This window comes from Pantherophis guttatus, chromosome 1 (genome assembly GCF_059756535.1).
Source record: "Pantherophis guttatus breed Tessera chromosome 1, ASM5975653v1, whole genome shotgun sequence".
Taxonomy (NCBI): domain Eukaryota; kingdom Metazoa; phylum Chordata; class Lepidosauria; order Squamata; family Colubridae; genus Pantherophis; species Pantherophis guttatus.
The window spans coordinates 201,404,290-201,427,373 of record NC_142063.1 but is presented as its reverse complement, the minus strand read 5'-3'; the positions used below and the strand labels follow the sequence as shown (position 1 = coordinate 201,427,373).

The 23,084-nt window shown below is 40.0% G+C and overlaps 1 protein-coding gene and 1 long non-coding RNA gene across 4 annotated transcripts in view; one reads left to right on the top strand and one right to left on the bottom strand.

The window, feature by feature from the left end:
* GABRP (gamma-aminobutyric acid type A receptor subunit pi) overlaps positions 1 to 14,375 on the bottom strand; it is a 42,347-nt gene extending 27,972 nt beyond the window's left edge. The window contains exons 1-5 of one of the 3 annotated variants that reach the window (XM_087882333.1): positions 13,748 to 14,104; positions 8,148 to 8,246; positions 7,747 to 7,846; positions 3,250 to 3,365; positions 1,430 to 1,497 (exon numbers count right to left, since the gene is read on the bottom strand). In XM_087882333.1, the coding sequence (XP_087738459.1) occupies positions 1,430 to 1,497; positions 3,250 to 3,365; positions 7,747 to 7,802 (240 nt within the window). In that variant the 5' untranslated portion in view covers positions 7,803 to 7,846; positions 8,148 to 8,246; positions 13,748 to 14,104. Of the gene's footprint in view, positions 1 to 1,429; positions 1,498 to 3,249; positions 3,366 to 7,746; positions 7,847 to 8,147; positions 8,247 to 13,747 lie in introns of all 3 variants that reach the window. The other 2 variants (XM_034432309.2, XM_087882334.1) reach the window with 2 other exon arrangements.
* Positions 14,376 to 22,127: 7,752 nt separating this feature from the next.
* LOC117674151 (uncharacterized) lies at positions 22,128 to 23,084 on the top strand. Its single transcript, XR_004593712.3, has 3 exons — positions 22,128 to 22,213; positions 22,708 to 22,774; positions 22,858 to 23,084. It is a non-coding gene; the product is annotated as an uncharacterized LOC117674151 (long non-coding RNA).

Below are 23,084 nucleotides of genomic sequence, written 5' to 3'. Positions count from 1 at the left end.
GGAAATCACCAGCCTGAGAGGGGCGGGAGAGTGCTTGTAACAGCCCAGTAGAGCCAAGAAGATGCCGACTTCTGAATAATCACCCCCTGGTTATTACTAAACACACAATAATGAATGTGGCAGGGCTTGTGCTAGAAGGAGAGAGAAGACAACACTTTAACACTGAATCAGCTAAAGGGAAAGTTGTGTGGCTTCAGCCGTGGGCTGGGGATGAGACAAAGGAGATGCAGATATGTCCCTCAAGAATGGCTAGTGAATCGTCATCATGATACAGCTAGAGGGGCTGTAGCAACAGCTTTAGGACTGAGCCCTAAAGCAACACTGATATCCCACTGTTCCTGTATTATGAAACTGTAAAAAATAAAATCTCATGCATAATTAATCAGTAGCAGTTCTTCAGACAATTGAGAGGCTTTAGCCAATTGTTTTACCTGACCTGTTACATCACAACCTGCACTCTGAATATACATCAATTCCACTGAGATGTGAGGTGGGGGGAAAGGTTCCTCACGATAGAATGAAGTGTGATTCTCAGATCCAGAACGTGAAGCAAAACCTTGGACTAGAAGACCTCCAAAGTCCCTTCCAACTCTGTTATTCTATTCTATTCTAACCCAATTCACTTAAATGCTCTCTCTACCACTGATACAAATGCCCAATATTATTTTTTTTTTAAGGAGAGAATTAAAAATTTTTTATTAAAGCCATGAAATTTCTTTTCTTTTCTTTTCTTTTCTTTTCTTTTCTTTTCTTTTCTTTTCTTTTCTTTTCTTTTCTAAGTGTTTTATTTTAAACACATTAAAACAAACACAAAACAAACAACACATATATACATATCATTTTTCCGTTGTTGACAGCTCATTTAAGGTGAGCTGTTGGATTATATAAATAGATTGAGATAAAGTTAGAATATATGTAAATAATAAGAAAGGATCGCCATGAAATTACTTTCAAGCTGAACTTCTGCAGTGCTAAGTAAGCTTACTAGAGAGCAGGGGTGGGTTCTACCCGGCTTTACTACTGGTTCTCTTTGTGTGCACGCTTTGCGCGCGATCGCCTCTTCGGTCACGCGCTTTGCACAAGCGTGTTGCAAATCTGCCCAGCTGAGGTGCAGCAATCCGCTCTGCCGCACTTCTCAGCTGGGCGAAAAAAGAAGAAATATAAGGTCGGAATAATGCAAGGGCGGGCGGGAGGGCCCAGCTCCCGAAGAAAGAGAACCGGTTCGGTGACGTAATAGTGTCACCACTACTGGCTCGGCCGAACCGGGAGCAACCCACCACTGCTAGAGTGAGCAACACACTGGAACTTAATTCTGGGTCAATCTGGATTGCAAAATGGTAGCTGTCTAAGGGACTTTGTATTCTCAAAGCTGCAGTAGTATACTATGCATTCTATTTCCTTACGTGCGCGGCTGAGATTATTTGCTTACCATATCACTTTCTGAAATGCTGGAAATACTTGCAACATCAAGGGTCATTGCTATTGTCACAGGTTTTCCTAAGAAATGAAAAGAAGGTTCCATTATAGTAGCAAAATGATATTTCTTGTTGGATGCATAGAAACCCAGCAGATGTTTCTCACACGTCTCCAATAACAGACACTGATTTCAGTGGGAAATCAGGGAACAAGAAGAACAATAAGGGAGCCCAAAAGCAGCATCCTAGCACATAGAAATTCCTTTAGGTAACCTAAACCATATCCATGATTTCACTTTCCCTGATAATCCCCTGCAGCTCAACAGATCAATATGTGGCTCCTTACATTGACCAAAGGTATATTGCCCTAATGCATGGATGTGTTTATCTGTGCACAGAACACCTGGAAGGTAACTTCCACAAAGCCATATTTTCATGAATAAATATCAGAATCAGAATGAGCCGCGATGGTGCAGTGGTTAGAGTGCAGTACTGCAGGCTACTTCTGCTGATCACCGGCTGCCAGCAGTTTGGCAGATCAAATCTCACCAGGCTCAAGGTTGACTCAGCCTTCCATCCTTCCAAGGTTGGTAAAATGAGGACCCAGATTGTTGGGGGCAATATGCTGACTCTGTAAACCGCTTAGAGAGGGCTGCAAACCAGGGGTGGGTTCTAACCGGCTTTACTACCGGTTCTCTTTATGCGCCCGCTTTGCGCGCGATTGCCTCTTCAGTCGCGCACTTTGCGCAAGCGCGTTGCGAATCTGTCCAGCTGAGGTGCGGCAATCCGCTCTGCCGCACCTCTCAGCTGGGCGAAAAAAGAAGAAATATAAGGTAGGGATAACGCGGGGGTGGGCGGGAGGGCCCAGCTCCCGAAGAAAGAGAACTGGTTCGGTGACGTAATAGTGTCACCGCTACCGGCTCAGCTGAACTGGGCCAAACCAAGAGCAACCCACCACTGCTGCAAACACTGTGAAGCTGTATATAAGTGCTATAGTGCTATTGCTAATCTTATAGAAACATGTTTCTGACTCTACAGCTGAGAGTTGGGAAATGAAATGAGAATTGGTAACTGGATTGAGCCCTAAATGTCAGGCAAAGATAAAGTTCTTCCCATCCCTAAAGAGCAATCATTAATAAAACTTCTGGTCAAATGTATTGATTCTTCATCCTGTATCCATTTAAGGACAAAAGGAACTTGCATTAAATGGGCATCATTTGTTCTTTTCTTTTTTTTAACCACTGAACCCAAACAAGAGATAATCTGGTTATATGTGCACATTAAGAAAAATTGTCAGGATTATGGAAGATGGTTCTAAAAACTTTACCCAGCCTGCCCATACTAAAGTGCTGATGCTCCCCTATCTAGCCCAGTTGTCTCCAGTCTGATGCTACCCAGCTGTATGGGCTGGAAATTATGGCACTTGATGTCCAAACAATTTGGGAGCACCAGGGTTGCAAAAGTTGCAGTTGCCAATCAGTTCAAAATACTTTTTAAGCGGAGGGGTGATCTGAGCATTTAGACTGCAATACATTTTTCAGAATGTATTCTATATTCAGAATGTATTCAGAATCAAAATCTTCTTGCCAATAGAAACATTCATTTCAACAACTTTCCCAGGTTCTTCCTTGACTTTAAAATTAGAATTGAGACAGAGTTGTTGAAATGAATCATATGGCACAGGAATGGGCAAGGATTAATAGTCTAGCTAGGAACAAATCACACCCGAAAGTCTAACATTAAAGTTATTTTACTATAGAAAAGTAAGAAAATAATTTTTCCCTACAAGGACAAATGAATGTTTTATTTGACTGAAACCACCGGAATGACGTACCACCAAAATTTGGTCGTAGATATTTGTTGTATCCCTTAGTAAGGTTTCCAAATCCAGGGAGGTAGGATGCAACTGGATAGTCAGCGCTGTGAACTTTTTGACACAAAATAAACTTTCTGAAAAGGAAAAAAAAATAGTATAGAAGTAGCATAGCATATCTGCTATGAAATTGTGCTGGCCATTAACCAAATAAATGTGTGATTGCAGGACCTCTATAGATGCCATATGGTAAATAAATAAATAAATAAAACCAAATAAAGATTATTTTTCTTGACTTGGCTATGAAGTTGCAATCCTGCTTTTTTCACCTCCTATCAAGTACTAAATATAAACTGCAGCATTTATGAACTGTTCTCCAAAAGAGGGTGTAGGAAGAAATATCCTTCTGGGTTCAGCCCCAAGTGGGGAAAAAGACACTGGAAACATGGAGACTGCTTGGAAAGATGGTTTAATGGTAGACAGGATCACATGATTTGAGTTCCTGAACAGAAAAAGGGGCGAGACGCAGTGAGTCCCCGGGTTTTATGCCCTCTCTGGCTTTGAACTTCCTGAGGCCCAGAAAGAGTATCCTGATTGGTTGTCAGACTCCCAGAGGGTGGGGGTCTTAGCTAGCCTTGCTGGCTGATGTAATCTTCCCAGGTGCCATGTGGTGAGTTTCTGTTGCTAGATAGGTCCTATTGTGTTAGTTTCTGTTGCTAGATGGGTCGTATTGTGTTGCAGATGATGATCCATTGACAAAGATTGAGTTTCTGCCTCTGGCCCATTGATAAAGGGTGGGGGCAGGAAGATGGGAGCTGCTTCGTCTTTAAAACATGCTTCTCCATTTCTCATCCAGGGAAACATAATATTCTGCCTTTTTAATATTTCCCAAAATATTTCATTCCTCTAGGAAAGGGGTGGGTGCTAACTTCCTACAAGGGTATAAGAGGGTATGTTAAATTAGCCCTTGATAATATTAAAATAATTGATCCCCAAATTAGTAGTGGTGGTAGAAGAGAAAATAGAATGACCTTGATAAAATAAGTTATTTAACAATATTAACAACAAATCAGTATATGACCAAAGGAAGCCATCCATGGACCATGCAAAATTTAAATAATATCCCTTAAGTATTTTGCAGAGACTAAAAAAGGCCTGCTTTGTGAAAATGTGTATTGAAATAAAAAGGGCTCCCTTTTTCAGTAATGTTTAGGGAAGGATGAAAAAGCATTTAAACTGTGGCCCTGACAGATTTGGATTGCCCACCAAACTGGATTAAGTAACAATAATTGATACTGACTCATCAGAATAGATGAGGGCTAATTAGATAGGACCACTTGAAAACAGGGATAAACAGGGCAGGAGACGGAAGGTGATGATTGCAACAGAAGGAGCAATGAAAAGGAACGAAGGCTATATTAGCAGAGCAAAAGCAACAACAAATGTACAGTTAATTAGGGGAGAGTTTCAAGATGTCCCTTGGAATCATGAAAATGGAAATCTAAGGAATGCATGGTTCAGAGTTCTTTTGTGAGAAGAATGCAGACAAAATAGTAATACTGAGGGGTTCTTTTGAACTTCAAGCCATTGTGTGGAACATCAAGCCATTGTGTCTGCACTGGGAGGTACAGCTTCTTTTCTAGTTGTAACCAGGGTAAAAATAATGGCTAAGTCAGTAGATAATGCAACATAACAAAGCACTTCAAATGCTCTTAATAAGGATATAAGTTACTTATCTCAAGCAAGTAATAGTTATTGTTGAAAACCTCCCTTTTGTTTGAGTGTGGCCTGGAATGCACAAAAGTGCTCATCTGCCATCAAAAAATACCTCCCAGGTGGAAATCAGAGGGTGTTGTTTTCAGGAGGAGGAGGAGGAAAAGGAGGAGGAGGAGGAAGCTTTCTGACCAGAGTTTGAAATACGCATCTAGTACTTAGATGATAAACTTGTTCACCTGTCCTGCCCTCTCTGACAGTATGATTTTGGATAATAAGGACATGTCCATGATAATAAGTGTTATGCATGTATCTATTTTGTGCAGGAAATTCAAATGCAACAAATGCTTGTGATTGGTTAATGGGTATTTCAGAACTGTATATAAGGAGGGCTGTTGCCTGTGGTTCTTTGCTGAAGTCTCACCCTGAATTAAAGAGCTGTTGTCACTAGCTTGCTTGTGCCTCTCGTTATTCCCACGCTAGAACAATAAGGAACAGGGATTTTTTTAAAAATAACTCGGGAGGCAGAGAATAGATGTTGGTGGGGCCAGTCAGAATTTTTACTACCGGTTCTCTGAACTACTCAAAATTTCCACTACAGGTTCTCCAGAACTGGTCAGAACCTGCTGAAACCCACCTCTGATGCCATGACTATTGAAAGCTACAGAGTCACCAGAACTCTTTCTTTCTGGGAAACATTCAGTCTCCTTTCAAAACTTTTTAATTTGAGATATCTGTAACTTAGAAGCTGGGCTGCCAACAAACTGTGCCTTCCTCTAGATTGTTTTCTCAAGAAGAACTCTTATCCCTACAGAGAAGTTAGAAAAACAGAGGTTTCCCAAAAAAAAAAAAAAGTCGCTTGAAGCAAAATTCTTTTGACTGGGTGCAGAAGACCATGTCAACAACAACAGAAAATATTAACAGGAGTGCATATAGAAAGGAGTCACCTTTGAAAGATGTTTGCATCTTAAGAGAAAATAGGGAAATCACAAGCACAGAACATTACATACACCGTTTATTCTGATTATACTTCCTGCTCAGAAGAGAGATGACATTGTATTCAGTCCAGTTTCCATCTCACAGTTATAGGCCTGTACTTCCCATTGTAGTGGCGATGCATTGGAGTGAGATGAAGTTTATGCATCCTTGCTTGGGTTGCAAAGATAGGCATGACCACTAAGTGGAATCCTAGATTCCTTACCTTATCTCTTTTCTGGCGTCTAGTGGTCATCTGGATATGGTAGTGTGAAACTTGAACCTTGGATCTAGAGAAAAAATGGGCCTTTTGCAAATTGTAACATCATGTATGTTTGTGTCCAGCTAAAAGAAAGAATGACTAGCATGTCTCTGTGGGCAAACATTATGGACTGACTCCTTATTAATATTCCATGACATCATAAGCTAAAAATGAAATTCAATATACATTGAGAAGGTTTATTCTTCCATGAAATGTATTGCTAGGTAAATAAGCACAGAACTCCAGCCTGAAAATGGGCATTTGAATTGGGCAATCCTATGCTGCCTACTCAGAAGTGTGTGTCTCTAAATGTACTACAAGGACTTAACTATAGAATTGCAGTCTCTCTCTGTCTGCATATCTGGAGTTTGCGTGAGTGATGGCTGTCAGTTTCCATATGCAAAGGTTAGTGACTGGAGAAAATTAAGATCATCTTATATACATGCCTGTTAACTGGCAGACAGAACCTGAACAGGGAGGTGGGTTTGTATGTGCCATTAGCTTGTCCAGGATTCTGATAGTCCACTCATGCTGAGATGTACAGTCATTGTCTTCTAAGTTGTCATCCCCATCCTTTGGAAATATAATATTCCAAAATGTGTGTGTATGTGTAGAATTATAATTGCCGGAATACTTCATTTTTAGTCCTGCTGGCTACTGCTGCTGGAACATTTGATGAGCTGATACCTCCACCCCGATACAAAGAGTTGGTTTGGATCACCCTGAGCTGGGATATACTAGTTTATTATCTTCCTATTAATAAAACAATTATACCATGGGGAAAAAGAGTTTTCCACATTGTTCTTACTCTGGAATGCTTTGCTGGCTGGAGAATTCTGGGAGTTGAAGTCTGCCAGGCTTAAAGTTGCCAAGGTTGGAGACTCCTGACCAGAGGTGAAATCCAATTTTTTTTTTACTACCAGTTCTGTGGGTGTGGTGTGGTGGGCATGGCAGGGGAAGGATATTGCAAAATCTCCTTTCCCACCCCACTCTGGGGCCAGCCAGAGGTGGCATTTGCCGGTTTTCCGAACTACTCAAAATTCCCGCTACCGGTTCTCTGAATTGCTCAGAATTTCCACTACCGATTCTCCAGAACCTGCTGGATTTCACCCCTGCCCCTGCCCTATACTATACCTGTGTGTTTGGTTTTTCTTGCCTAAATGTAGAACCTATAGTAAAAAATGAAAACAAAAAGGGCCAACTGTAGTTTCTCACACTGTCTTATTTTTTCAGGCTAAATCCTCTGTCCTGCTTTTGCAGCAATCTGCTCATTTTTCATAGTACAGACATAATGTGCACATTTTAGCAGCAATTTCCCTAATATAATATATTTCTCTATGGGTATTTCACTGTCCCATGAATTTTTATATGTACTTTTCTCTATTCATTTATTTTAGATGCATGTTTTGATTGGAGAAGTGAATCACAACATTCAGAATAAAGTGAATTTCAAAAGGTCTCATGTTCAGGAACTGAAGATTAGGAAGATTTGCATTAAAGTATAAACTGAATAAATCTGAATAAACTGAATAAATATACTCTTGTGTTGAATGTATTTTTCAACTTACCCTTGACATAGAAGAAAGAGCCACACAAGGCTGGAGAAATAATAACTGCAGTACATTTGTGAAGATTATTTGGTGCTGAGTGTAATTCTTCACTTATAATCTATGAAGAAAAGCAGAGAAATGCCAAATTTAATTTTCTAGCAAAATAGCAAAAGAGGCCATTACATCAACTTACTAAAACTAAGAATTTCTACCTACTCTCATACTAGATAAGTCTTTAAAAAAAACACACTAAAGCAGTGTTTCTCAATCTTGGCAGCTTTAAAACGTGTGAGCTATGTTGGCTAGGGAATTCTGGGAGTTGAAGTCCATACATTTTCAAGTTGCTAAGGTTCAGAAACACTGATAGAGAATAACAATTCAGATCATATCCAGTTTTGCTCATATAAAGATTATCTCACCTGATTTCTCTTTTGTCTTTCAGCCAAGAGCTCTGCATACCTCAATACCCCAGAAAATTCTGGGACCACATTTAGATGGGATGATATTCATTTGCATGTCTGAAAGATCCCCATAACTCCAGTTAGTAACGACACTGCACAATTGGATATATTCCCCACTATCAGCCTGAGCCTAATACCACTTTCTTAAAACTCCAAAGTTGCCTTTAATTTCATACAATTTGGCCTACTAAAATATTGCCTCTGTAGATTTTGGATTTTTTTTCTCTGTAATGAAATATGGAACAGTCAATGCCTTTTAGGATTATATCAGTTTATTATGTGCCAGTTTAATAATTTGCATTTCCCCATTAACCTGCAGTATTTTTAGCTAGCTAACAATGTTCCATATTTAAATCTAACCTAAATATACATTTAAATTTGTATTCAAATATTTGTTTTACAAGTTTTTTATATATCAATATCTATTTTAGTTTAGATTAATATTTGCAGAGAATGATTCTTGAAGTATTCATACAGCTATGGCTATGGAAAATGATAAAATGTTAGAAAGTATTCCAAATAATTGTCCATTTTAATTTCATGAAAAGTATTTTAATTTTTGATTGAAAAATTTACAGTCTATCTCCAGACAAATCTAAAACTTAATATTGGATGCTGGAAACCGTGACTCAAAAGGTCTGGAGTAAAAACAAACTCAGCTACAAGGGTGGAAAGTCAACTCAAGTTATAGTAACCTCTATATGTGGGCTGATTTTTGATGTTGCCACAGTCTGTTGGTTCATTTCTAAAGGTATTGTTATTTGGAACAAAAGTATGAAAATGCCGTGTTTTTTAAGTGATTCTGTTGACTTTTCTGGGAGTGGGAATGGCCCCTTGGCTTTGGGCCTAGAAAATATAACTAATTAAACTCATCCAACCATGAATGGTATACAATCACTTAGCATATAGTTGTTGCCTTTGTTTTATGTTGTGCAGGGCCTTCTTGCTCACCAAGAGAAAACAATGGAACAAGATTACCTCAGGGGATGTGTATTTCTCAGGCCTTTCAAAAGGTGTGTCCTTGGAAAGTTTTCTGGGAACGTATTTATTTCATGAGAAGATTAATAATGGTGGACCAACTTCCCTGAAAGCCATGATGGCTCATCATAGGAACAAATCAAATGCTACTCGCAAATCACTGAGGGCCAGAGCTTGAACAGCATGGATCTGTTTGTGCCTTTCTTTAGTTTCTGTGGCATATTCTTAGCTGGATGGAAATTTCAACTAGGGTTTCTGGGAACTGTTGAGAAAAAACTATTATAAAATAATGTTGGACAACCTTACTCATTGATATCCCACCTCATCTGATCTGTCTCATTCTCTTTTTTCTACTTCCGTTTGTTTTATTTTAAAAAAGAGATAATTTCAAAATAAAGAACTAGATGCTTGTTCTTCCTTCTTTTTAAGGTGATATTGTTACTCAAAATTGATCAATGGGAAAGAAAAAAAGATCCATTCGGAACGTTGATGAAGATTCTCAGTCATCCAGGTAGAATTGTCTGGAAGTTGAGTCACAGCAACTGGACGTATTTTCTTGTTGGTTTGAGAAATTTCACTAACCATCCAAAGATTCCATTTGGAATCCTTATTTAAATATTCTGGCCAGTTTAGCAGACATTCTCTGCTTGGTTTATGAAGGTTGCTGCTGTTGCTGTTGTTAAAGGGAGGCCTGTGCCACTCTCCAAAACAAATATTTAATGGCATCCTTCAAAGTTCATCCTTAAATGCATTCCTGCTTTAAACAGACAAGACTCTATGGCTGCATTGCCAATCCTTAAGAAAACTCAACTCAGATAGCAATTTGATTCAGAAGACCATTCCAGTTTTATTTAAGTATTTACATTGATTAACCAATTTGATTTTTTTCCCCTGAACCCAAGACATGAAAATAGGACAGAAGACACATCCTCTGGATGAGTTATTAGACCACAGTTTCCACAACAGAGGTGGGTTTCAGCAGGTTCTGACCAGTTCTGGAGAACCGGTAGCGGAAATTTTGAGTAGTTCGGAGAACCGGTAAATGCCACCTCTGACTGGCCCCGCCCCCTCTATTCTCTATTCTCTGCCTCCCAAGTCCCAGCTGAACGGGAGGAAATGGGGATTTTGCAGTAACCTTCCCATGGAGTGGGGAGGGAATGGAGATTTTACAATATTCCTTCCCCTGCCATACCCACCAAGTCACACCCACAGAACCAGTAGTAAAAAAATTTGAAACCCACTACTGTTCCACAACTAATACTGAGCTGATTGTCCAGACTGTTTGCTAAACATTATGGGATTTGTAATAGAGCTTCTGTACCTAGGCTACAAAAATCTGCAGTGCAGCAGTGCAGAAACACAGAAAACTTTCTGTTTGCAGCTGTCTAGTGGTTGGCCAGATTTTTTTTTTAGCCCAGACATCATAGTCTTAATTTGTATTCAGACCCATCTGGAGAATGAGAAGCTATGGAATACTACATGGGAACGCAGTATTAGTTTAGCATGCTTTTGAAACAATACATTTTTCTTTTTGAGTAAACTTGCTTATGTTTGCACCATGTGTTATTTCTGATTACACGAGATTAACACCTTACAACACAATGAAGAAAGCAGCTTGCTATCACAAACTTTCATTAAAAACATACTACAATTTGAACGTATTCAGCATAACAAAATGTATTTTCACTATATGCCATGAAATATGCAAAGACATTACAAGAAAAAAGTTGGGGAAATATATTGAGATGCTGATTCAGGAGCCCAGAGTCTTCTTGGAGGGGAGATGGGTGGCACAGAAAATAAATAGATGATAGATTGATAGATAGATAGATAGATAGATAGATAGATAGATAGATAGATAGATAGACAGACAGACAGAGATAGAAAGAGGCAGATATAAATATATAGAGAGGTAGGTAGGTGGTAGGTAGATAGATAGATAGATAGACAGACAGACAGACAGACAGACAGACAGACAGATAGATATAGAAAGAGGCAGATATATATATAGAGAGAGGTAGGTTGGTGGTAGGTAGTAGTAGACAGATGATAGATAGATAGACAGACAGACAGACAGACAGACAGACAGACAGATAGATAGATAGGCAGTCAGTCAGTCAGTCAGTCAGGCAGGCAGGCAGGCAGACAGACAGACAGACAGACAGACAGACAAATAATCTGATCAGAGATTTGAGCTACTATATCCACAGAACATTTTTTAAAACAAAAAAACATCAACGTTCCAGAAATCAATGCGATTAACCAATCTGCAAGTTTTCTTTTCTAGGCCTTTTTCAGAAGTTGAAACTATCATAATTCTCTCTTTAAAAAAAAAAAAAAAACAACCCATCACCATAAGAATAATTTCAGCTATTTTTTTTTCCAACCAGACTGCACATCACGGCATGGAAAAGCTAGTGCATGCCGAGCAGTGGTGGGTTGCCCCTGGTTTGCACCGGTTCTATAGAACCGGTAGTAAAACCGGCGGGAGGCTCTGCCCACTGACCCCGATGTCATCAAAACACTTCTGCGCTTGCGCAGAAGAGCACACACACAGCCTGCTGCAAACCATTAGTAAAGGTAAGTAGAACCCACCCCTGATGCCCAGGCAGACTTTCAAATCATGTGGCCTCTTGTCTTCTCCACCTCCCAGACAGCAGGTAATTTAATCAGTGTTTAATTTAATGCTGATATGATATTAGTTTGTTGTTTCGTATGAACCAAAGATTGTCCTGCGAAACAAACTCTGATGAATGGATCTGGACAGCCTTATGCCCCTTGTTTTAAGTTGTTTTGCTTTGAAATTGTCAGCCTTCATGGTGGGTCAAATCAGGAAACGGGCCCTGAATCTAAAGCTGTGTATAGTAAGGCTAGAGTTCAGTGGTGCATTTCTACTGGTTCGCCCCAGTGAACCAGTAGTGGTAGCGGAGGGAGGCTCCGCCCACCCGCCCGGACATCATCATGAATGCTCTGTCCATGCGTAGAAGCGCCACACGCAAGCAAAGTGAGCGCGCGCACACACTCACAGTTCCGAACCGGTAGCGAAGGCAAGTGGAACCCACTACTACTAGAGTTGTGTGAAACTATTTGAAAAGCAAGAGTCCAAAACTGAGCTAAAAAATTCTTTGCTCGTGGAAATTAGCCAGTTGTATCCCCTGCTTTTTCCCAAATGCAAGAAGTCATGGGAAGAAGTCTTGCAAGGGATTTGGAGATCAATGTGATTTAATGACCAGTCCTCACACTTACAACCTTTCAGCATCCCCACAGTCACATGGTCAGAATTCAGGTGCTTAGCAACCAGCATGTATCTACAAAGGTTGTAGTATCCCAGGGCTGGGTGATGGCCATTTGTGACTTTCTGAGTCAGCTTCCAATAAGCAAAGTCAATGGGAGGAGGGGGAGGAAGGAGAGGATGGGGATTCACTTAACGACCATGTGATTCACTTAACAATTGCAGTGATTTGCTTAAGAACCATGTTCATAAAGATTGAAAAATCATGTAACTCACTTAGCGACAGAAATTCTGGTCCCAATTGTGATCATAAGTCGAGAACCACTTGTATTTATCATATCTTTTGGGTCTGTCCTATTTATCCCTATCTTGCCCTATTTCATCTTGCTTCATCTATTTCATATCCACCATTAATTAGACAATCTGAATCAACGGCAAAGAATGGCCAGTTGTTAGGACCAGGGGTGAAATTCAGCAGGTTCTGACAGGTTGTGGTAGCGGAAATTTTGAGTAGTTTGGAGAACCGGCAAATACCACCTCTGGCTGGCCCCAGAGTGGGGTGCGAATGGAGATTTTGCAATATCCTTCCCCCAGGAGTGGGGAGGGAATGGGGATTTTGCAGTATCCTTCCCCTGGAGTGGGGTGAGAATGGAGATTTTGCAATATCCTTTCCCCAGGAGTAGGGAGGGGATGGAGATTTTTCAATATCCTTCCCCAGGAGTGGGGTGGGAATGGAGGTTTTGCAGTATCCTTCCCCTGCCACACCCACCAAGCCACTCCCACAGAACCAGTAGTAAAAAAAATTGAATTCCACCACTGCTTAGGACCCAAGGACTGGCCAATACCATCTTTTCAACTTTGATCTACAATAATCAGAATACAGACACATCTTTATTCAAGGTATTCCTTTTTTTCACCAGTTACTACAATTTATCAGTGACAGCAAGACTGCTAATCTTCAAACAAACTGAGACAGGAGAAATAAGTCTCACTAGATCTTCCTCCCCTTTCCAACTATAATTTTCATTCCTCCCCTTTCTTTCAGCCAGCAGCAATGACGCATAGCAGCAAGTTGGGAGCCATTCTTTCCCATTCCATATGTGTGGCTTGGACTACAGCTCCTAACATTGACAGCCAACATGACCAATGATCAAAGCTGATGCATGCAAAACATCTGGAAGACACCAGGCTGGAGAGGGCTGCTATTGGGTCTATGAGAAGCTCTTTAAAAAGCAGACAGAACTCTCAGAACAATACATTAGCTCTTGCAGGGTGATGTGCTGGAAACAAAAACAGCTAAATTAAACCACCCAAGAAGACAGATGAAAGGAAGAAAAAAAATACTTACTTTCAGTTCATCCTTCTCCTGCAAATCATCTACTTATCTTCCTGAGCTGTCCGTCCATGTATTTATAGTTTCAGCCAAACTAAAAGGCTATGTACTTGTATCTCTGCTTTTTAAGCTCTTACACAAACTGGATCATTTCAGTTAAATTCTCACAAAACAAATGGTCCTTTTCTTTGGTTTCAACTAATCTGCTTCCAGTCAGACTTCAGTCTGAGATCAATCCACTTCTAACCTTTCTTAAAAATAGATTTTGGTGCTTGAGTTGCCAACCAGTCGGGTGAAGCCCCTTTCCACAGAGGGGCACAAACTGCAGTTTGAGTAGCAATCTGCAGGCTTGCTTAGAACTTAACCTGTCACGCTATTTGCACGGCCCCACCTCTTCCCTCTGCTGTTGTCCTGACCCATTCATCATTTATGTCCCAACATTTTTACCCAAACAATTTTTCTCTCTTAGATCATCAGAAACTCCTCGCAGGTAGATTTAAATTCTGTTCTTAGGCATTAGTCTGCTGTACCTTTTATAGTATCATATGCACACTACGGTGTGTATTAAGTCCTTTGTCATTCTGAAGCTTTCCTCCACCTATGGTGGTCTTGGAGGCACAAAGGACTAACTCTCATCATCCTCAGACAGCTGCTAGGAGTCATAATCGGCATATCTCAAAGCCACCAACTGGGGATGGGCTAGTAAACAGCCTATGGAACTCTTGTTTGTAACTAACTTTAACACTCTGGTCAGCTATTGTTATCTCGTCCTGGTGCTGTTGACAGATTTACAATATGAATGGCTATGCACATTTACCCATGAAAGCCGTGGGTCTGCCCTCTACCCAAACAGGCATTGAATGGTACTCTAGAACTAGTAAATAAATATTAGCTTCATACATAGAATACTGGCTTTAGTTGAAAAATGGCCCACCATTGCCACTTACCATTGAAAACAGTGAGTGAGTTACTTACAGTGAGTGAGTTACTGGTATTTCAGTTGCCATACCCCTGGTGAGCTATATTCTGAAGGGAGGAAATGCTGATCCTCCCCCATTTGTATTTCTCTCTCTCACACACACACACACACACGCTATACAAATAACCCTGTTGAAATGGGCTCATAACAGAGCAGGATTGGGACTTGACACACAGAGTGCCTTGTGCTTTATCCCAATGATGCTTAACTCTTTGAGGTTTTGCTATCTTACCCGTTTTTGTTCATCTTACAGGCTGCTGTCAGAATGAGGACAACTATGTTGTTGTTGATGATGACAAAGAACACAATGGCAAACTGCTATTGGCAAGAAGATGACATGGAGTGTAGTTGCCATGAGTGAAGTTTGACTCAAGGGTGTTTTTACTATTGACACTAATACTACTGCTGTTGCTGTCATAATACAATGGATACTTGGATCCGATACGGATGAAGACCATCAGTCCAATTGTTCTTGTCATGGCCTTCTAAATTGAAGTGACTGTGTATTTCTGAAAAGATTAAAGGGAACAAAGGGACGCTGATATAAAAAAAATCTCACTGTATATCAGGGATATCATGGAGCTATATTCTCTATAGAAATAGTGAAGGTCTTTAAGCAGAGACACTGGACAGCCTTAAATGAGGAGTGGGGAGGTGAGCTCTGGATTATTTGCATTGAAAACGCAATGTTAACTTCAAAGGCCCTTGCACTTCTACAATTCTCAAACAAGTCTCCAGTAGCTGCTGAGAGCAATATTTATTTCCTGCTTAGAATTACAGCCATGGGTGAATCTATTAGTCTAGGCTTTAGCATACTTGAATAAGGAAGATCTTCTTGAAGTGCAGAGCTGTTAGTTATGATAAGAGTGTTGGGAACAAATGCATATATTCAGTTTTAATGGTAGCCATGTGACCCACATATCATCTCACAGCCTGGCTTCCACAGTAATATACATGACTGCAAGCTTCTGATTTGTGATAACTGTTCACATGCCGCATGAAACAATTTTGCACATTACAATGCACAACTTATGATTGCAATGAGTTTGTATTTGTCCTATGTGTCTATCCTGGTATTTAACAGTGGCTCTCAGGTTAAAAAAAAATGAAGAATAGAACAAGAGCAGCAATGTGATGCTTATAAATAGAGTATTAATACAAAATCAATGTTGAATACGCCAATTGAATACATTCAAGAGGATTTCTCTACCATGAAGAGAGAAGAGATTCCATAGATTAACCATTTTAATTTAATTTAATCAGACTGGTTTCTCCCATTTTAAAGTTGGGGACATAACTGGCTGCCCAGAATAGCAATCTAACAATATATGCTTGATTTTCTATAGCTACACTGGATGAAATATGAGTTTTCCTGAAACTCAAACTTCTCCCATGCTTTTGACTGTCAACTCAGCGAAACTGAGCCGTTGGCCAAACAATCTCTATTGTTTAATCCCCATTATTTACTCTTGAGCGTTTGCAGTTCAACTTCAAAATGAGTGAGGGAATTATTCCTATAGGTTTAAAAGATTCCCATGTCTTTTTATTTATTTATTTTTCATACACAGGAATTAATGGGTCCAAAGATGTGTATAACTTTCTTCAGTGAAGGATAGAAAGTGGAAAGGAGCCCAGGGAGGAGAGAGGGGCTGCTTCATTCTTCAGGAGGGAAATATATTTGTGTGTTAACAGGTGTGAATTAATTTCCCCATCTGTAATATAGTTTATGTATTTCCTGGTGATTTGAACAACAACCACCTAAAATCCAGTTTTTGATATCTCCACCAAAAATACTCACATTGCTACAAAAATGGATTTTCCAAATGATTTTAAAAAAATTTTTTAAAAAAATCAGCTGATACATACTGTTCTCAGTTGCAATTAGACAGAAAAATTGACTGATTTACCAATACTAAAGAATTTCTTCAGGTGTCATTCAATAGCCATAAACTATTGCTCTCAGTGAAATATGCAAGACTGTTTTGGAAGATTCTTCCCCGCAATGAAGTAACCCATGAATTGAAATGGTGGGAAACACCTGCATTTACCATGGAAACTGTCACATCCAGAATTGTATGAAGCCTAATCTTACCTTAGTGATTTCTTTAAATTGCTACATCTTTAAAAATATGTGATAGAGGAAATAGGTTGATAGGCTGATTTTGGCCAACTGCACAGATGATTGGATCCAGAAGGAATGGAAAAGCTGTTTTCCATCCTGCACTATGGTAAAATAATGGTAGCCACATTAGTGCTCTGAAAATATTTTGTAGTACACATTCCACAAACCCCAGCCAGCATTTTCAGCCAATGGTAATTGTGGGAACTATAATTCTGAATATCTGTTGAGCACCAGATGGTTCTCCTTTTGCTGGAGTATTACAAAGAAACAGTTCAGTTAAGACTAAATCTGTGGAGATTCTTATGCAAGGAGAAGCATGAGAAAAATAAGGAATTGTTGGAACTGTAGTGGAAAAGTTTTAGAGAATATAAACTGCTTTTCCCCAACTTGCAGAATAGTACAGTGGCTGTTTTTAGACAAAGTTCTTTATTTGAAGTTCACTTAAACAATATTTTGAAGTAAAAATGAGAAGGGGCAATATTTGCTCTACGTATATGCAACAGCAAGTCAAAGTGCTGGTAGCTCAGCAGACTAAAAGCATTGTGATTAACACCAGCTGTCTGCAATTACTGTAAGTTCAAATCTCACCAGGCTCAAGGTTGACTCAGCCTTCCATCCTTTCTAAGGTAGGTTAAATGAGGACCCAGTTTGTGAGGGCAATAAGCTGACTTTGTATAAATATACAAAAGTATGAAGGCTATTGCTTAACGCATTGTAAGCCGCCCTGAGTCTCCGGAGAAGGGCGGCATATAAATCAAATTTAAAAAAAAAAAAAGTTTCTTCAGTTTTTATCAAATGTGAGGAAATATTCAGGAGAGGAAAATAACCGACAATTGCTCCTGAGCTGATATTTTAGAAAGAAGGACACCCACGTATCATTGTGCTCTCTTCTCAGAGAATCCCACTGTTTATCATTCCTATTTCACAGGAATATTGTTCTCTGCTACTATTGAGGCTGTGTTCTCACTTGCAGTTTACTCAAGTACAAACGTTCTTCGATATTAGCAATTTCCTCCTCTGTCCTCATGATGTTTCCTTCATTTCATCTCTACTTCAGGAGATGGGCAAAAATAACCCTTAGCATTATTGGTGTTAAAATAGTCCCTGTCAGGCCTGGAAGCCATCTTTTGTATTGGACCTTCAGGCCTGCCACATTTACTACTGTGGGAAACTGGGAGGGGTGATTGTATGGAGCATGGGTGATATATAGTTATAATAACATTCCTTTTTCAGAGAGTCAAGGACATCTTGCCCTGCACCTGGAGGGTTGGAACTGGGAGGCATCTCCAATTGGGATGGTGTTTTGATTGGACCATATGATGGACATATGGGTGCTGGGCAGGGGCTTGGACTTTCTTTTGGGTGGGGAAAACCTGGAAGCTTTCAGATTCAGGTTTTCCTGGATGTGCCAATATGACATTTCTATAAAAATGGAACTTTGAGGAACTTCAAGCCTCAGAGTCTTCTTTCGTTGGGGGTGTTACTTGGAACCCTGACAGTCCCCCTGCCCGCCCCTGCATTTTAACACCATTGAGCAATAGTCTCAAAAATCTATAAAATCTGTTACTATTCATTACCACTGGTGGCAAAAGAAGGCCAAGGGATCAGTAATGGAAATGATCAGAGAGCACCTATTGTACATATAAAGGTGATCTGGATATGTTCCCCTCCTTCTCATTCTCAAGTCAGCTTCTCCTGCTCCTGTTCTATTCTTAGCCCCCACCCCCTCCCCAAGCTCCCAAAGCCTATTTCATGTTCATGCTATTATAAAGAAACCTGCAGGTAGCCCTTGACTTACAACCTCAACTGAACCCAACATTTATCTTGTTACGTGAGAAATTTGTTAGGTGAGTTTTGCCCCATTTTATGACTTTTCTTGCCACATTTGTTAAGTGAATCCCAGCAGTTGTTAAATTAATAACACGGTTGTTAAGTGAATCTAGCTTCCCCATTGTCTTTGCTTCTCATAAGGTCGCAAAAAGGGATCCCGTGACCCTGGGACATTGCAACCGTCATAAATATGAATCGGTTGCCCACTGTCTGAATTTTGATCATCTGACCGTGGGGATGCTGCAATGGTTGTAAGCGTGAAAAACGGTCGTAAGTCACTTTTTTCAGTGCTGTTGTAACTTTGAACGGTCACTAAATGAACTGTTCTAACTCGAGGACTACACGTACATGGATGTTGCTTGCTAGCACCAGTGGTAAGATTGGACTGAAAGGTGACTTCGTATTATTTTGGGGAACCTATTTTGTGGGTAGGCACAGGGCCTGTTGAGTGGATTTTTTTTTGCTGTAGCCCAGCTGGTATTGTAGGGAATACTTTTTTCTATTGCTGTTTCCAGTTTTGCTGCAATAATGAACAGTGAAATGATGGGACCAAACACTGCTCTTGGGAAAGGTCACAAGAGACTCAGTTCCCTTTATGAGTCCCATCTGGTTTTTCAAAACACTCTATTAAACTCGTGCTAGAACAGAATGGAGATAAAGGTTTAGGCCAGCAAAGCAGTCTAAAGAGGCCACCAGAGTCCTTGGGTCAGACACTCCCTGATCCTGCTGCAACACCATGATTGGCAAATGTTGGCATATTAAAGAGGACAAGAAACAAAGCTGGAGAACATGACCAACAGCTTTGCCAAATCGGTACTGTACATACTTAATCAGGACGGCATCATTCGGTGGTGACTCAGAACTAACTTTTATAGAGACAGATTAGGGATCATCAATGAAAGCAAATAAATTGCATGACAGCAACGTTTTCGGCAAACAAGGGTGGAAGTGCATCTCAGTTGAGAAATGGAGAAGAACAATTGAAGCACTTCAGCACGTTCCCCTTCTCATTTTAAGTGAACTTTTTACTTCAAAATACTTACTTCAGACTTTACAACTCTAGAGCTGTAGAAACAACTGTGTTTCTAAGGTTGAGTATCATGTTTTACTTCCATAGTTTTCACCTTTTGTCGGTTTTCAGATCAAAACTATTTTAGAAGTATGATCAATTTATATTGTTTGGAGAAGTGAATAGTTTGCCCAACTCACCAACGCACCTATTTCTTAACATCCATGGTTGTTGCTTTTTACTGCTGGGGGCCATACATTTAGAGACGACATATGACCTTTGACAGAATCTTTGCAGTGCTTCCCATATTAGTAAAAAGGGACAGAGAACACGGAAACATTTTCTCAGGACAAGTGCCCATTTTCCCTAAGAGGGGAGCAACTGCCTCGTTACCTCCTATAAAAAGAAGCACACAAATAATGGGAAATAAAACATGGCCATAACCATTTAACGAATTAACTATAAGATCCAAAATTCTTCACAGAATGAAGCAGTCTTAGCAGTTACATGATATGCCCTTTTTCACAAAACATGTCTCTTATTTTAAAAATGTTTAAGGGCGTGAGAAAGAAGTTTAAAAAGATTTCAGAAAGGATCACATTGCAACACTTTAATTATAGAGTGCTTCAGATGCTTCCTAACACGACATGGGCATATTTTCCAGAATCACTTAAAATAAAATTTGAAATAGCAGCTTTCATTTAAGTTTCGAGAATTGAGATAGACAATTGCTTTCAGTGTAAAGACATCCAACAGTTCCTAGGTATAGTGGTAAGATTTTGCTATCAGCTTGACTTAGCAGGTGTAGCACTGGTGAGCAGGGAAGTAAGCTCTTTCCATCATACAACATCAGTATTATGTTTAAAAATGCAAGCAGAATACTGTATTTAGTAAGTTAGTTAGCTAGCTAGCTGATTAATTAGTTAGTTAGTTATCCTATTTTTATACCTGTGTGACTCTGTGCAGTCATATTGAACCAATGCTTCCTTCCCATACTGCTATCAGCTACATCCATAACATATAAATGTATTGGGAAGTTTGCAGGAAGAAGATTCGTGATGAGTGATGGTGCCAAACATTTGAACTCTTGCGTCATAAACATGAAACCTTCAAATTTATTACATACTGCCCTGAAATTAGAATGTCTCAGGCCCAGCAATAAATCTCCTGTCTTCAGCAACTCAAACCCCCCACCCCACCCCCATTCAGAAGCTAAAGGGACATGCTAGCATAAGTAGCTTTTATGTTGGCTGCAGAGAGGTCATATAATCACAGAAGATTAACTTGTTTTGAGTCAACAGATGCTTAGCCATTTGCTTCTCAGCCTTAAAGGCCAACCTTTATTTCATGTTAACATAATGATACTTAATTCCCACCAAGCAAGCTCCAGCCCTCACATGGTGTCCTAAACTTTCTGACTTGAGTTTCCTGTATTCTAAACATGTGGTATAAGCTTCCAATTTAATGTTTATTTCATCCTATTAAATCTGTCTTTTCCAACAAAATCTGCTTCCAAAATAACTTAAAGTGAACCTCTATCTAAAGGTCAAACAATTGAGAACATATTGAGAAGGGAGGAATAATTGGGCAGATCTGACTCAAATTCCAATTGTGATTTTTAGTTGCTGGTGATTCTGTCCAAAAGCATCTTCAAATGTAATTTGCAGGCCCCAAACTAACACTAAATGCATAGAGTCTAAGTGTTTCATATGCATTGTTTTGTTATAATTCTGAGATGAATTACAGTCACTGCTACTGTTGCACAAATAGCAGAACTTTCAGAGGTTCCTCTCAGACATGGTGCAGATTTAGGCTCAGGCAGTGGTGGGATTCAGCCGTTTCGGGCCAGTTCAGGTGACCTGGTAGTTAAATTGCTGGCTGGCCCCTCCCTTCCCAGGAATCTCCACGTGTCCCCTTTTGGCTCCCAGGAGGCTTCAGGGAGGCCTCCTAGGCCAAAAACGGGACACTTGGGGATGCGTGTCCCCTCCCACAGCCCGTTTTTCCTCCCAAGGGGGTACTGGAGGCTGAGTGCTGCCTGTCACACACTCTGGCCACACCCACAATGTCCATGCCCACACAGCCAGTCATTAGGGCAGAGAACCGGTTGTTAAATTATTTGAATCCCACCACTGGTCTCAGGAGATATTGATATCCTTGCCAAGGTTTATGTGTTTGTAGGGACTCAAAGCTTCATGGCCAACATGGGTATTGTGATGGCATTCTAGGACTAAATTATGTCATGTGTCCAGAGGAATCAACAGGTTCTTAATTTTCTTAATTTTCAAAATGATGAAAATAGTGTTCCACTATCACAGTGCTGCTTTCATTATTTGTCCTCTTTTGGCCTCCTTATATATGCCTCTGAACATGACACACCTCAATCTGCTTTGTGATCTTTTGCTTATGCAAATTGGGCAGGACATGGTGGAAATTTTGAACATCTTGTGATCAGTGGGGTTTATTCACATGGCTCGTACACATCTTGAGCTTCTAAGAGACAGCCAGATAAAAATCTAACAAAGAAATCAGATGTTCAGCCAGGTAGGGACACTGCCCTCAGTGGCTGACGGCTTTGGATGTATTCCTGAGAGCTTTTGGGGATTTTTCTCCAGACAAAATTTATTTTATTTATTAACAAACGTTTCAGAATTAGAAAACAAATCCCAAGGTGGTAAACAATTGCAAGCAATGTGTAATAATAGTAAAATTATTCTACACAATAATTCCATAAAAGCTTCTAAATGTAATATGCTTAAAGCAATAAATGGGACAATACCAAATGAGTTCCTGGAAGACCCCCAAGTAACTGAATGGCTGTGTGATCCAATACCCATAGAGCTACATAAAAGGCTTCAACTGTTATTTGAACTTGATGATCAAGATTTTTGTTCTGACAATGGGTATTTTACAAGTGGAATCCAGAGGGAGGGAGGGAGGGAGGGAGAGAGAGAGAGAGAGAGAGAGAGAGAGGGAGGGAGGGAGGGAGAGAGAGGGAGAGAGAGAGAGACCCTAAAGTTGCCATCTTGTTTTTCCAGCACCTTCTTTTTGATAGAAACCCAATATTTTCCTTCATTTTCCATCATTCTTCCAGCACTTCATAAGGTAAACTGTCTCTAAGTCTGGAGGTTATGGATAGGCCAATGTTAGAAAACAGATGTTCACTGATCTTTCCCTTTCTGTCCAAGGTAAGCATATGACTCATCTTCTGTCCCTGGATGACATGTTCACAATATTGGTATGTTTGCTGTATCTGGAAATGGGCCAAACCACCACATGCAGAGGACATAGTGCCTGAGGGAAACCTAGGCAAGACCTCAAGGAGATCACGTAGTAAACACCATAGAAACCGCAAAACTCTGAGACAACAATCTTGAAGACGGATGTCCAAAATAAATCTTCATAAGCCCCCAAA